The sequence below is a fragment of the Microtus oregoni genome, unplaced genomic scaffold, assembly GCF_018167655.1.
Source record: "Microtus oregoni isolate MIOR12 unplaced genomic scaffold, Mior012 000004F_ref0000308, whole genome shotgun sequence".
Classification (NCBI taxonomy): Eukaryota; Metazoa; Chordata; class Mammalia; order Rodentia; family Cricetidae; genus Microtus; species Microtus oregoni.
The window spans coordinates 47,560,207-47,573,553 of NW_024543063.1; the positions used below are offsets into that span (position 1 = coordinate 47,560,207).

General features: G+C 47.8%; 1 protein-coding gene across 1 annotated transcript in view; it reads left to right on the forward strand.

Moving 5' to 3' along the window:
* Window positions 1–1,632: 1,632 nt before the first annotated feature.
* The window catches only part of Cdh1 (cadherin 1), a 70,985-nt gene continuing 59,270 nt past the window's right edge, over window positions 1,633–13,347 (forward strand). The window contains exons 1-2 of the mRNA XM_041649990.1: window positions 1,633–1,823; window positions 2,589–2,709. Coding sequence (XP_041505924.1) covers window positions 1,776–1,823; window positions 2,589–2,709 — 169 coding nt within the window. The 5' untranslated portion in view covers window positions 1,633–1,775. The remainder of the gene's footprint in view (window positions 1,824–2,588; window positions 2,710–13,347) is intronic.

The window sequence follows — 13,347 nt, forward strand, 5'->3', positions numbered from 1 at the left end:
AGCCTCAATCTGTGGAGCAGGAAAGCTGGAGTTCATCTTTTTAATTTTAATTTATTTATATTTCAGGTATACTGGTGTTTTGCCCGCATGTGTGTCTGTGCGAGGGCGTCAGAGCCCCTGGAACTGGAGTCACAGTTGTTAACTGCCATGCGGGTTCTAGGATTTGAAAACAGGTCCTGTGGGAGAGCAGCTAGTGCTCTTAACTGCTGAGCCATCTCCAGCCTCTCAGTTCTAGTCTCTTACTTCCTACACGTTATTAAGAAAGTTGTAGGTAAATAAGAATTGAGTGATCCTAAAGTTTCTCTTCCAGTTCGACATCAAAAACTGGTGTGTGTAGTAATGCCTGTTTGTAATCCCAGCGTATAGGATGCTGATGCGAGAGGATTCTAAATTCAAAGCCTGTCTGGGCTACTTAAGAGGAATTTGTCCCAAAAACCAGACAAACACGAGCCATTTGTAGTGGCACACGCCTTTAATCCCAGCCCGTGGGAAGTGGAGGCAGGTGGACCTCTCTGAGTTCCAGGCCAGACTAGTCTACATAGTGAATTCTAGGACATCCAGGGCTACATAGATCCTGTCTCAGGCAAACAAATGAACAATAACCAGACAAACAAGGGTCTGGAGAGATGACTTAGGAGTGAAGAAGGCTTGCTTTTCTTCCAGGGGACCAGAGTTCGGTTTCCAGCTCCCACATCGGGCAGCTGAAAAAAAAAAAAAAAACACCTGTAATTCCAGCCCCAGGAGATTCTAATCCCTTGGATCTACACCTTGACTCACTAACCTGCTGAGAAGATAAAAGAACAGATTTTATGGGTACCTGTAGTTCCATCCCAGAAGTGGGGAAGCTGAGTCTGGACAGTAGTGAGTTCAAGACCATACTGGCCTAAATAGCAAGACCATATCTCCAAGGGGAGGGGGGCAGATGTTAGAAACTTAGATGATTAGATGGTTCTGGCCTGGTGGCTCACTTATGCAAACCCAGTGTTTGGGAGGTGGAAGCAGGAGGATTGCTTAGGTTATCTAAGACAGTTCCAGGCCCACTTGGGCTGGAAAACAAAGATTTTAAAAAACCCCAAACCAAAAAAACTCAAGCTATTGATGGTGGCTCAGTTAGTTAAGGCTGATGATGGGAATTCAATCTCGAGACCCTCTTGGCGGAAGGAGAGAACTGACTCCTGCAGGTTGTCATCTTATCTCCACACCGGCTGTGGCACGTGCCTTGCGCGCGCGTGCGCGCGCGCGCACACAGACACACACACACAGACACACACACACACAGACACAGACACACACACACACACTACATTGTTTTTAAAATCTTTAAGACAAAGTAAACCAAACCCCTCCAACAAAAAACAATAAAGAAAAACGAAATAAAAACGTAGATGAAGAGTAAAGTTCTTTGTAACTCAAAGTCTCAGTGGACTCAGAGCACGCCTGGGCTGAGATTCGAAAGAATTTGTTCTAGGAAACAAGGAAGTCTCGGTCCCAGTGCCAGCCACCAACTACAGTTAGGGTGGAGGAAGTCAAGGGCCGTGCCGTTCCTTGGCTGCCACCTGCAGGTGCGTCCTCAGCCAATCAGTGCGGCCGGGGGCGGTGCCTTTAGGCTCACCTGGCGGCCACAGCCTCTGCCTGGCTCAGTGGAGAGGGGAGCAGCGGTGCGGCTGTGAGCTCTTGGGAAGTTTGCTCGACTCCAGCTCGGCCTAACCGGTCCCTGCCCGACCGCACCGACCGCACCCGAGCTCCGTGTTTGCTCGGCGTCCGCCCGGCCAGCCATGGGAGCCCTGTGCCGCTGTTTCTCCGCGATTCTACTTCTGCTGCAGGTACTTGGAGGGTCCTGACTGCCCGCAGGGCACCTTTCGGCCCCACCACTCCCTTCGTTGATATTTGCTGCTTGCTGCCGTCCCGATTTCCTTCTTCCAAGAAAGTTGGGGTGCAGAGGGCCAGCTGGAGGCTGCACGACGCGGGGCTGAGTGCTGTGAAGTAGGAGGGGGGTCCAGGCAAGCACAGAGTGGCCGCCTCTCCCGCAGGTTCCCAGGTGGGGGCGCGCCACGTTGCGAGCTCTCGGGACCCCGAATTTGAGCATTGGGTCCCAGTTTGAGGCGGGCAGAGGGGGCTTGGAGCAGGATGGGGGGCCTGCATGAAAAAGGGGTGGGGGTAGAAGCAGCGCGGGCGATCCGAGGTAAGGAAAGGGGTACTTTAGCAGTATAAAGGCACCTGCCGTGTAAAGGGACGGTAGACTGGGGATGGGGGCTCTCTGGAGTAAGAAAGAGAAGTCTGAGCTGTTGAGACCCTTTGCGATACGTGGAAAGTGGTGTCCGGAAGAATATAGGCATCTCCACTCCAGTGAGATGCAAATGGAACCAGGTGGGAAAGGCTAGGCTGCGAGGTGGTGACCCTGGAAGTCCCCTCCCCCAAGGGTTCTTGAAGTTTGGCGCCTGGTTTCGGGTTGAGAGGATGGCGTCCCTGTCTGCCGCGAGGGGCGTCCACCCACAATCCCGATGCCCCAGGCGAGGGAAGGGTTATGTTGTTGGTATCGGTATGGGTTCCCCCAAGTCACCAGGTTGCCTGCCTTTTTTCCACCCCAGGTCTCATCGTTGCTCTGCCAGGAGCCAGAACCCGAGCCCTGTCGTCCCGGCTTCAGTGCCGAGGTCTATACGTTCCTGGTGCCGGGGAGGCACCTGGAGAGAGGCCGCGCCCTGGGTAGAGGTAAGGGCGCTCTGCTGGTATAACTGGGCAGAATTGAATCGGGTGGGGGGGGCGCCGACAAACTGTGCTCCCATGCCCGTGGGAAGGAATGGACAAAACTCTCCTTTGGGATTTACGCAAGTTTGGGAATCTAAATTTATCGATTGTGGTTGATCAAGGTAGATGTGTCTGGCTGTGCTATTTTTACAGGGGCCAAGATGGGCCAAGGGTATTTAGAGGTTATCGGTATTTCTCCAACTTCTTGCGGGAGGTAGCCTATCATTTCAGACCGCCAAAACCTGCTGGGTAGGACCAGTTGGCCTGTATTCCCATTTAATAAGCAATTGGAGGCTCAAAAGGTGACTTCACAGGGTCAGCAGGGCGGGGATCAGAACCGAGATTTGACTCCCATTATTTATGTAGTCTCTGAGGCTCTTAGTGACTTGTGACTTTTGTTAATAGAGATGAAAATAGTATTGGTTTTTTTCTTTTCTTTTTTTTTTTTTGTCTTCTTTTTTTTTTTTTTTTGGTATTTTGAGACAGATTTTCTCTGTGTAGCCCTGGCTATAGTGGAACTTGCTCTGTAGACCAGGCTGGCCTCGTTTCTTTAAGAAAAAGATGGTAGCTCTGACTCATAAATGCAAGCACTCAATATATTTCAGGTCTTATCTCATTGTAATAATCTAGAATTTTCTTTGTTTCCCTGTTGGGCATGGCTGGGAACAAGGAAAGAGGACCTTTTTTTTTTTTTAAACTGGCTTTCCTAGTTTCCAGGTGCTTCTTTTGTACCAAAACCACCTCCTCCTCTCATGATAAACAAGAAAGAAATAATATAAAAAGGAGGAGCCACTCAGGATCCCTTCTGGGAAGACTTTGACCAAGTTTGTTCTTACAGCCATAGGCCGCCTGCAAAATCTGTAGCGATCATAATGGTGTCTAAGATTTTTTGGGAATTTTGCAAGTTGTGCCCAAGTTTGATGATGTGTTTTATAGAGAAATAGCAGCTCTATTGGTTAGTTTTATTTGCTTTTCTGAGATCTGACTGGTTCTGTGGAGCTTTCTTTGGCTGAGGAAGACAGTGCTGCCCTGTAGCCCTGAAGCTGGAGTGGTCAATGATTTCCCAGCCTGTCTCCACTTGCTGCCCACCCAAGGAATATGCTGAGCCTCTGCTAGGTTGCTGAGAGCATTTCAGGAAGCCCTTCAGTGGCACTTTGGGACACTCTAGTGAGGTATGTGTGGCCTAGGCGGTTTCCAGTGCCTCTGGAAAGAGGTAGGCACCACTCAGTCTTGAGCTGTGCAGGGTTGGACACGGGAGAGCATGAGTACATAGTAGACACCCCAATCCACGGGCTGGTAGCTTTGTTTTCCTGTGGCAGGATGACACAGCTGTGCCTTAGTTAGGATGGCCTTTGCGCATTAGTTGTGTTGGGGGTCAAACGCAAGGCCTGCTGCTAGCCAGGCACTTTGTCCTATCTGGACTGGACTGGCCTGAAATTCACAATTTAATCCTCCTGCCTCAGACCCTGGAGTGCTGGGATTATAGACTCACTTTGGCACTAGCCTGGCTTTTATTTTGCACATCTAAGCTCTAGTGACCAGTCACTAATACCATTGCATTATCATGATAATACCATTTATAACTAATGGTGCCACCTGTTCACTTTGACCCCATCTGGGAGCAAGTGCTCCATTTACCTGACGTGAAAATGAGAACTTCCGGAGGGTGGACATCATTCTAGTCCTTAAAGAACTCGGTGTGTGTGTGTGTGTGTGTGTGTGTGTGTGTGTGTGTTTGGCTTGACTGGCTTTTGTATTGCCTGAAGATTCTACAACTAGTCTTTCTCTTTTTTGTTCCCTTTTCTCACAGAGAGAGAGAGAGAGAGAGAGAGAGAGAGAGAGAGAGAGAGAGAGAAAAGAAAGCGAGAGCTGAGTCTTGATGTAGTGGTTCATACCTATAATCAGCTCTTGGGAGGCGGAGGCAGGAGAATTATTAAAAGTTCTAAGTTTGAGGTTAGCCTGGTCTTATATAGTGAGTTCCAGACGAATCTGGGGTACAGAGTGAGATGAGACTCTTCTTCAAAAACGAGAAAGAAAAGAGGGGGAGAAAGGAAAGAAAGGTTGAAGGAAGGACAGGCTAGGTATGTGTTCCTGTTTGGGGAAAACTGCTTCCATTGTAAAATAGACTGAGGACCGAGGTCTTGAGGTGGGGGAGGTAAAGGGGTTCTCCCTGGTGGTTTGGGTAGGAGAGAGAGGCAGCCTGCTCTCAGCATCCCCCAAGCTTCCAAGGGGCGGCTCCATCACCATACTTGCCAGGGCTCTATTGCTCCACTGGAGTGGGGAATTGCTCTAGGTCAGAGTGCTTTTCCAGACATCACACTTATATCCCAGGAAATGCTCTGTGACTTGAAAGAGTTGCCCAGATTTAGGAAGATGGTGTCACTCTCTTTGGACCTCTGGGGAAATGGAGGATTGTGCAGCTCTAGGCTCTCCTATACAGATTCCTGAAGAGTTTGCTGCCCAGGAGTTTGGAAATAAGACCTGACACTGGCTAAAAAGTTACAAATAGGATTTGATTGAACAAAGAAAGGACCATCCCTGTGTCCCATGAGCTTGACTGCACAGTTTCAGCCTTGTAGATTCTCTCCCAACCCCCAGACAGGGTTTCTCTGTAATTTTGGAGCCTGTTCTGGAACTCACAGAAATACACCTGCCTCTGCTTCCCAAGTGCTGGGATTAAAGGCCCCATAAGACTTGCAGATTTTTCGAGACCAGCCTGGTCTACAAGAGCTAGTTCCAGGACAGGCTCCAAAACCACAGAGAAACCCTGTCTCGAAAAACAAAAACAAAAAAAAAAAGACTTGCAGATTCTTTCACTGGCTTTTTAAAATACAAATAAAAAAACCCAAAAAACAAAACAAAACAAAACAAAAAAAACCCAGAAAACAAACAAACAAAAAACCCCTCCCACTATCTAAGTATATTCTTTCATTAGGTTTGTTCATTTATTTGTTCTGTTTTTGATGTTTTTTTGTTTTTGAGAGGTAGCCTTAGCTGGCCTGGAATTCATTATTGTAGACCAGGCAGGCCTTGAACTCACAGGATTCCCCTGCCTCTGTTTTTTGAGGGTTAGGAAGCAGACACCAGTTCTGGTTGTTCTGTTGTTGTTGTTTGGGGTTGTTTGTTTTTTGTTTTGTTTTTGGGACAGAGGTTTAGGGGCTCAGTCTGGCCTGGATCTTATGTATAGCAGATGACTGAATTTGTGATCTTCCCGCTTCCGCTTCTCCACTGCTGGGATGGAAAGTGTGCACCACCATGCTGGGTTTTGTTTGTTTTTAACTGATTCTGTGTTTTCTTTTTCTTTTCTTTTCTTTTTTTTAAATACGAAGCTCTTTGCAAGTTTTCATGTCATCCCTGTTCAGGGCCATGCTAATTGCTGTCCCATCCTAATGAAACAGTCTTTGTGGTTTATTGAGACAAGGTCTAACCCAGGCCGTTATGGAACTCACGGCATAGCCCAGTTTAGTCTTGAACTCATGGTGATCCTCCTGCCTCAGCCTCCTGAATGCTGGGATTACCAACACTGCCAAGTCTACTGTAAGCTGCTTCTCTAGAGTGTCGCTTATTTTCCTTTTTCTTAGCACAGAATTTTCAGAGACCCAGGTGATGAGACCTTCGCCTCTCTGGAGACACTAGACAAATGAACAGGGTTACATCTATATGGAGTGAGAAAGAGCTGACAAGCCCTTTAAATTACTGGCTTTTCCTCCCATAGCTTTCTTCACAACGTCTGCAGGACAAACAGGCCTGTAGTCTGGGCCTGGGCTTTGGTCACTTGATGGATTGACCCAGTTCCAGGCATCCACCTGTGTGGACTAAATACACCCATTTCCTCTCCTTTCTGAAGGATGTGCTGAAAGCTGCAGGGATAGGGAGAGAAGCAAACGTGGATCGCCTTCCGTCATCAGATACTCACTCCCACCCCAGCCTCCTAAACTCTCCCCTTATTCCTCATGCCTGGGACTGGGGCTCATGCAGGCCTTCCTAGAAAAGAGGCTGGTGTCTGCCATTCCGCCCTTGCCTTTGTCTCCTGAGGAGGAGGAGTGTAGGCGGTGAGGTCGCAGGCTCAGCCAGGCCATTTAAGGAAAGCTGCCTTCCTGCTGCCCAGCCCTCTCTGCCAGGTGGATAAAAATCCCTGTTTACTCTCTGGGACTTTTTATTGCCTGAAATGCTCACCTTGGTATCTGTTACACATTCCCTTCCAAGAGCAGCCTTAGATAAGCCAGGTGTGGGGACAATCAGCTCTTGAAATCTCCAAGAAGCTGCCAAAACCCTAAAATCAGCCAGAGACACCATCATAGTCCAGACTCAGCCTTTGGGGGTTTTACTGTGCCTCACCCCAATCTCTTTTCAGGGCATCAAGTTTTCTTCTAAGAAGAATGAAATCATTACAGCAGGTTCAGCGTGAAAGTGTAGGAAGCTTCAGGTTTGAGCACAAGTAGTTACTACCAATCTGACTTTATATAAGTCAATTTGCTTCTGTGAGACCCTGTTTACTTATCTGTTGAGTGTGAAAATCATATACATTGGTTTTGTTATATACATTAACGCATATTTGATGAGTAATAAATGCTAGCTGGAGTATGGGCATCTGGCTCTTTTATGCCAGCACTAGGCTAAGCCCTGGGAAATATGGCTGAAAATAAATGAAAAAATATGGGGGTGGAGAAGGCAATGAGCCAGGCACGGTGGTAAGGCATAAGCAGGTGGATCTTTGAGTTCCAGGACAGCCAGGGATACACAGAAAAGCCCTGCCTGTCTCCAAAATAAAGTCAGCCAGATGACATAGTGGGTAAAGGCACTTGTCACCAAATGTGAAGCCTGGAATTTGGTGCACAGCACCCACATGGTAGGAGGAGAGAAAGGACTCCCACGGGTTGTCTAACCTCACATGCATGCAGTGAATGTTCACACACGGTAAATGATGGGCTGTTGTTGCTGTTTCAAAAAGCTGATTGTGGTGGTGTGCACCTTTAATCCTACCACTGAGATTTCAAGGCCAGTCTGGTCTACAAAGCAGTTCCAAGCTCAGTAGACTACACAGTACGGTGACACCCTTTTTCAAAGGAAGGAAGAAAAGGAAGAAGGATTTTGAACAACCTCCTCCACGCTCTGACCAAGATACTATAGTGAAACTCCAACCCCTTCTCCATCACTGCCAAACTCCCACTATGACCCATATCCTGATACTCAGGGCAAGACATTTTGCAAACATAAAACAGCTTTGTCTGGATAAACAGCTCCAGGAGGGAGAAACTGCAGATTTGCAAGTGGCCGCAGGAGTTGTATTCCCCAAACCTCCTGTGTGAGTCCCTTCTCAGACACCCCTTGCCTGAGGGAGAGTGTCTGTCCTTCTGTCTGAAGTAAACAGTCTAGTCTGTTGAGGTCAGTCTTCATCTCTCTTCTGCCCACATAAGTTGCTTCAGAAATTCAGCAAGAAGCCGGGTGGTCGTGGTGCACGCCTTTAATCCCAGCACTCGGGAGGCAGAGGCAGGCGGATCTCTGGGAGTTCGAGGCCAGCTTGGTCTACAAAGGGAGTTCCAGGACAGGCTCCAAAGCTACAGAGAAACCCTGTCTCGAAAAACCAAAAAAAAAAAAAAAGAAAGAAAGAAAAGAAATTCGGCAAGAATCATTAGATCAGGTGTGGTGGTAACACCTGTAACATCTGTATCCCAGTGCTGGGGAGGCTGATGAGGCAGGAGGATCTCAAGTTTGAGGTTAGCCTGAGCTACCTGTGGGGAGAGAAGGATTAAAAAAATAAAAGCTGATCATGGAGGCACATGAGGCAGGAGGATTGAGTTTAGAGACAACCTGGTTCTGTAGTGAGTTTCAGGCTAGGTGGGAGCTACATAATGTCTTAGTAAGAGGAAGAGGAAATGAAGGGGAAAAGTGGATAATAATTTCTTAAGGACCTGACAGGCCTTCTAGTCTCGTTTTGAACAAATGAATGGATGCATGAATCAATTTTTGCTACCTTGACTCAGTTTTTTCTCTGTGGCTTCATCCTGTGTCCCCAGAGCAGCCCCGGAGGGTGAATGAGCAGGGCAGAGTAGGTCGCCTGGAATTAATGTTCTTGTGTGGCGTTTCTGCCCAGCACTCTCCCTGGACACCAAGTCTGGCCCTAAGCGTGTCCTTGGAGATATTGTGAACCAAGCAAGTCACTTTGAAAGTTTCTGATGCCACAGAAGGGAGACTTCAAACCCAGATCTGGAAATGAGCATTAGTCTTTTTAAAGTGATTTTCTTTGGTCAATTAGAAAGAAATTTGTAAACCGGGCGTTTGTTGTGCATGCTTTTAATCCGGAGGCAGAAGCAGAGGCAGACGCAGGAGGATCTCTGTGAGTGCGAGGTCAGCCTGGTCTACAAGAGCTAGTTCCAGGACAGATTCTAAAACTACAGAGAAACCCTGTCTCAAAAACAAACAAACAACAAAAAATTGTAACTTCTATTTCACTTTATTTTATTTATTTTTGAGTTTCACTATCTAGCTTTGGCTGGCCTGGAGCTCCCTGAATAGACTAGACTGGCCTTGAACCAGATCTGCCTGCCTCTGCCTCCTGAGTGCTGGGAACACCCCACGCCAGACCCTGTTTACCGGCTGGCTTGGAACTTATGTAGGTAGCACTGGTTTAGATCTCTGGTCTTCTTGCCTATGCCCCCAAGTGCTGGAATTTCTAGTGTATGCTACCCCAAAACCAGTCTTAGAAGGTTCTTGCGCCAGTGTCTGTCTGCTGAGGAACTCCTGCCCAGACTTTTCTTCCTTGAGCCTTAGTTTCCCCATCTGTAACGTGGATATAACCATATATACCGAAATCCTCGGGGCATCCGTCAAACTCAGTGAGTATTCAGAATCGAATCCTGCAGGGCGCCCTTGGTTTGTGACTTTCCCCTTTCTGTGATTTATGTGCTTGGCTGGAGAGTTGGTTGAAAGTTGCCCCTAAGCTCTCTCTCTCCCGCCCAGCAAACCAGCCAAACCAGTTTCTTTACTCTCCTTGCTTCTGTACTGAGCAAACACTGCTTTGCACACTATTGACCAGGAGCTTGCCTTTGTTAGAAAAGGAAATTCAATGGTATTTTCTTTCTTACAATGTGGGAGTGGGCGGCAGTGCGATTGCCGTGGGTTAGAAAGGGTTCAAATTGGAGCAGAAGTAGGTAGAGTAGCTGGGGGTTGGGAAGTCAGGATGGCCTCAAGTTTGTTGTTCCAAAAACCTCAGTTTTTAGGACTATTTCATAATACATATGCTTAAAGATACTTATTTGTTGATCCATTGCAAAAGGCTTTCTGGCCATCTTTTGAGACCATGGTCCACCCCGTCCCCACAGACAAGCATAGAGTTGTATGGGGCCATTCACAAATACAGATGTACCATCCTACAAATTTACTGGACCTCAGACTCCCAGATCTGCCTGCCTCTGCCTCCCAAGTGCTGGGATGTTAAAGGCCCATGACTCTGCACTAATGAATTTGGCATTTTTGTTTAACGCTCTCCAGGTATCCGACACACATTCATTCCCCTGTCAGCCCAGGAGTTAGGTCACAGGTGTTTGATGAGTAAACACTTGGTGCCAGTCAGGGTGTGGGCATCTGGCTACCTACCCTGAGGTCCAGGATCTAAAAGCACCCTTGGTCCATGGGACTAGTGGATTCAGAATGTAGACAGTGCACCAGAGACTGTGAGTCTCTGCCCTCAAGGAGGTCCAGAAAAAAAATCTCTGCTTAGAGAGACTTCCACAGGGCGTTTGGGGAGGAGGGGCCTGTAGAAGTGGTCAGTTTCACCTGCCCGGTCTTGGTGAGTAAGAGGGCGTGGGCAGGCACGAAAAGGAAAGTCACCACAGGCTCCTGTGGGACTTTGGGCCTTTCAGTCCACTGGTGAGGGCTTTCTCCTTCTAGTCTCTAAGGCAAATTAAGCATATATGAGCAGGAACAAAATACGACTGACACTGAGACGATGCTCAGCCTGTCTCCTCCTCACCCAGGGCTTCCCTCCCACAGGTTTCTCTTGTGTGGATCTTCTCAGGATCTCCTTGCTGAACAGTCAGGAGAAGTCCGGGGGTGTGGCTCTGTGGTCTGGTGTGAGCCTACTGAGCGTGAGGCCCTGATTTTGATCCCCAGCATTGAGGACAATCAGAAACAGAACCCAGTTTCTACTGCCTGTTGCCAAACCCCAGATGTCCCACAGAACCCACTTCCCTTCCTAAGGGCGATGGTACCCACTTCCTTTCTTGAGGCAAGGGATTTCCTCCTTCCCCCTCACCCCCAGAAAGATGTTTTTTCTCTGCCTCATTGATGTTTCTCTCTGCCTCATTGATTTTGTGACATTACAATTGAAGTTTTTTTTTTTTTTCTTTTCAACGTTTGCTTTGGGCAGTTTTCACAGCCCATTTCTCCCCTATACTGCTAAACTGGAGACTTAAACCCAGGATCTCCCGCATCCTAGGCCCTCTGCCTTTGAGATACATCTCCATCTTCTTTTCCACCAGAGAGAGGGTTTCTCGGTGTAGTCTGGCTGGCCTGGAACTCAGAGAAATCCACCTGCCTCTGCCTCCCGAGTGCTGAGATTAAAGCCATGTGCCACCATTGTCCCGCACATCTCCATCCTTCTACTTTGGAAAAGGGTCTCTCTTTTTCCCAGGCTGGCTTTGAGCTTACGCTGTGGCCTTGTGCACCAGCCTGTGCTCTGAGGCTTGCTCAGCCTCTTGACCTTCACGTGCAGATACTGCTAGCTGAACAGCCCTGTCTTTTTCAGTGTTGGGGGTCCTGGGAAAAAAAAAGTTCTTCTTCCCCATTCTCTGTCATGGGGAGGTGGGAAGATTCCCTTCCTCCCTCTAACAAGTCATGTTCCAACTAGGACTTGGCTTAAGGCATATAAGCCAGACAGATGTGGGAGTGTTCTTAGGTCCTGAAAGAGGGGGAGGGGCATGTTTAGATGCTACTAGTAGGACCTAGGGGGGTGTACCGGAGATGAACCTGTTCCCCACGAGCCAGCTCATAAATGGCGGCCAGCACAGGACCCTGTGGGATAATTGGCTGAGCCCTAGATAATAATTAGTTAGCTTTGTAATTAGGAGAGCTTCTAAGAAGCCGAAAGTGTTTCAGATTTATTTTACCTGGACAAGTTCAAGACTAAACTTACACCTGTCTCTGTGGTTTGGCATGCAGACCCATCTGCTTCCAAGGGGATCTCTGCGGCGGCTTCTTTCTGGTCCTCTTCCCCACGCCCTCCCTTCTCCCAGTAGTCATTCTTCACCCAATACTCAGGGGGATTTTTTTTTTTTTTAAATTTATGAGACAGTGTCTCAGCCTTGGCTAGCTGGCCTGGAACACAATTTGTAAAACAGGTTGGCTTTGAACTCATAGATCAACTTGCTTCTGCCTTCAAAGTGCTGAGATTAAAGGCATGTGCTACCACACCAGGTCAGAGTGATGAATTTTTAAAAAATTAAATTAGAAAGTATCATTCCTATTTATAATTGCCTGGGACTCCCTGCTTCATACAGAATAAAAATCGTGTCCATGACTTCCAAGGCTCAGGTACTAGGTCCCTACCACAGCCCCATGACTTGGGTCCTCATTTTTTTCCCCCGACTCTCCATATGTACGTTGTTCAGGTAATCTGCTTCCTGGTTGTACTCAGAATACCATAGTATTTCAGATGAATGCTGGTTTTGAACTCCTGATCCTCCTACCTGGGAGTGGTGGCATTTCAAGTATGTACAACCACACCCGATACGTTACCCGTTTATGACCACTCACCTGTGTCAGGTAAAGTTTTGCTAGAATGTTGCCCATTCAATGAGGACTTTCCCCATTGCTTTATTTGTCTGTAGCCCCCTGACTCCTATTCTTGGGGGCAGTGATGGGGATTGAACACAGGGCCTTGTGTGTGCCATGCAAGTACCTGTAACTGAGCCACACCCCAGCGCTCTCTGCCACTTTCCACCATTGAACATGCCACTTATTCCTTCCATAAAAACACAAATTCTAGGGGGCCAGGCCTTTCTGTATTGTTTGCTCTTGAGCTGTATTCCAGGCAGAACAGAGGTTTTTTTGTTTTTTTTGTTTTTTTTTTTTTATTTTCGAGACAGGGTTTCTCTGTAGTTTTTGGTGCCTGTCCTGGAACTAGCTCTTGTAGACCAGGCTGGCCTCGAACTCACAGAGATCCGCCTGCCTCTGCCTCCCGAGTGCTGGGATTAAAGGTGTGCGCCACCACCGCCTAGCGAGGTTTTTGGTTTTTGAAGATAAAATGCGGCCTAGTGAGATGGCTCGGGGAGTAAAGGTACCTGCTGCTGTACCTTCTGGAACCTGAGTTTGATTCTCCAGAACCCATGTGAAAGTGGAAGGAGAAAACTGACTCCAAAGCTATCTTCTGGGCCTCCACATGAACACCATAACCCTGCCTACATATCACACACACACACACACACACACACACACACACACACACACACACGCACACACACGTTCAAAAGTTCTGAAAGACAGAATGGGCTGTTAGAGTATAGGCACGTGAGGAGGAAGGATGCTATGTTTTCAGGCTCTGTGTTTCTTCTTGGCACTCCCTGTAGACACAGCTACAGTATAACCTTACCTAATTGTCCTATT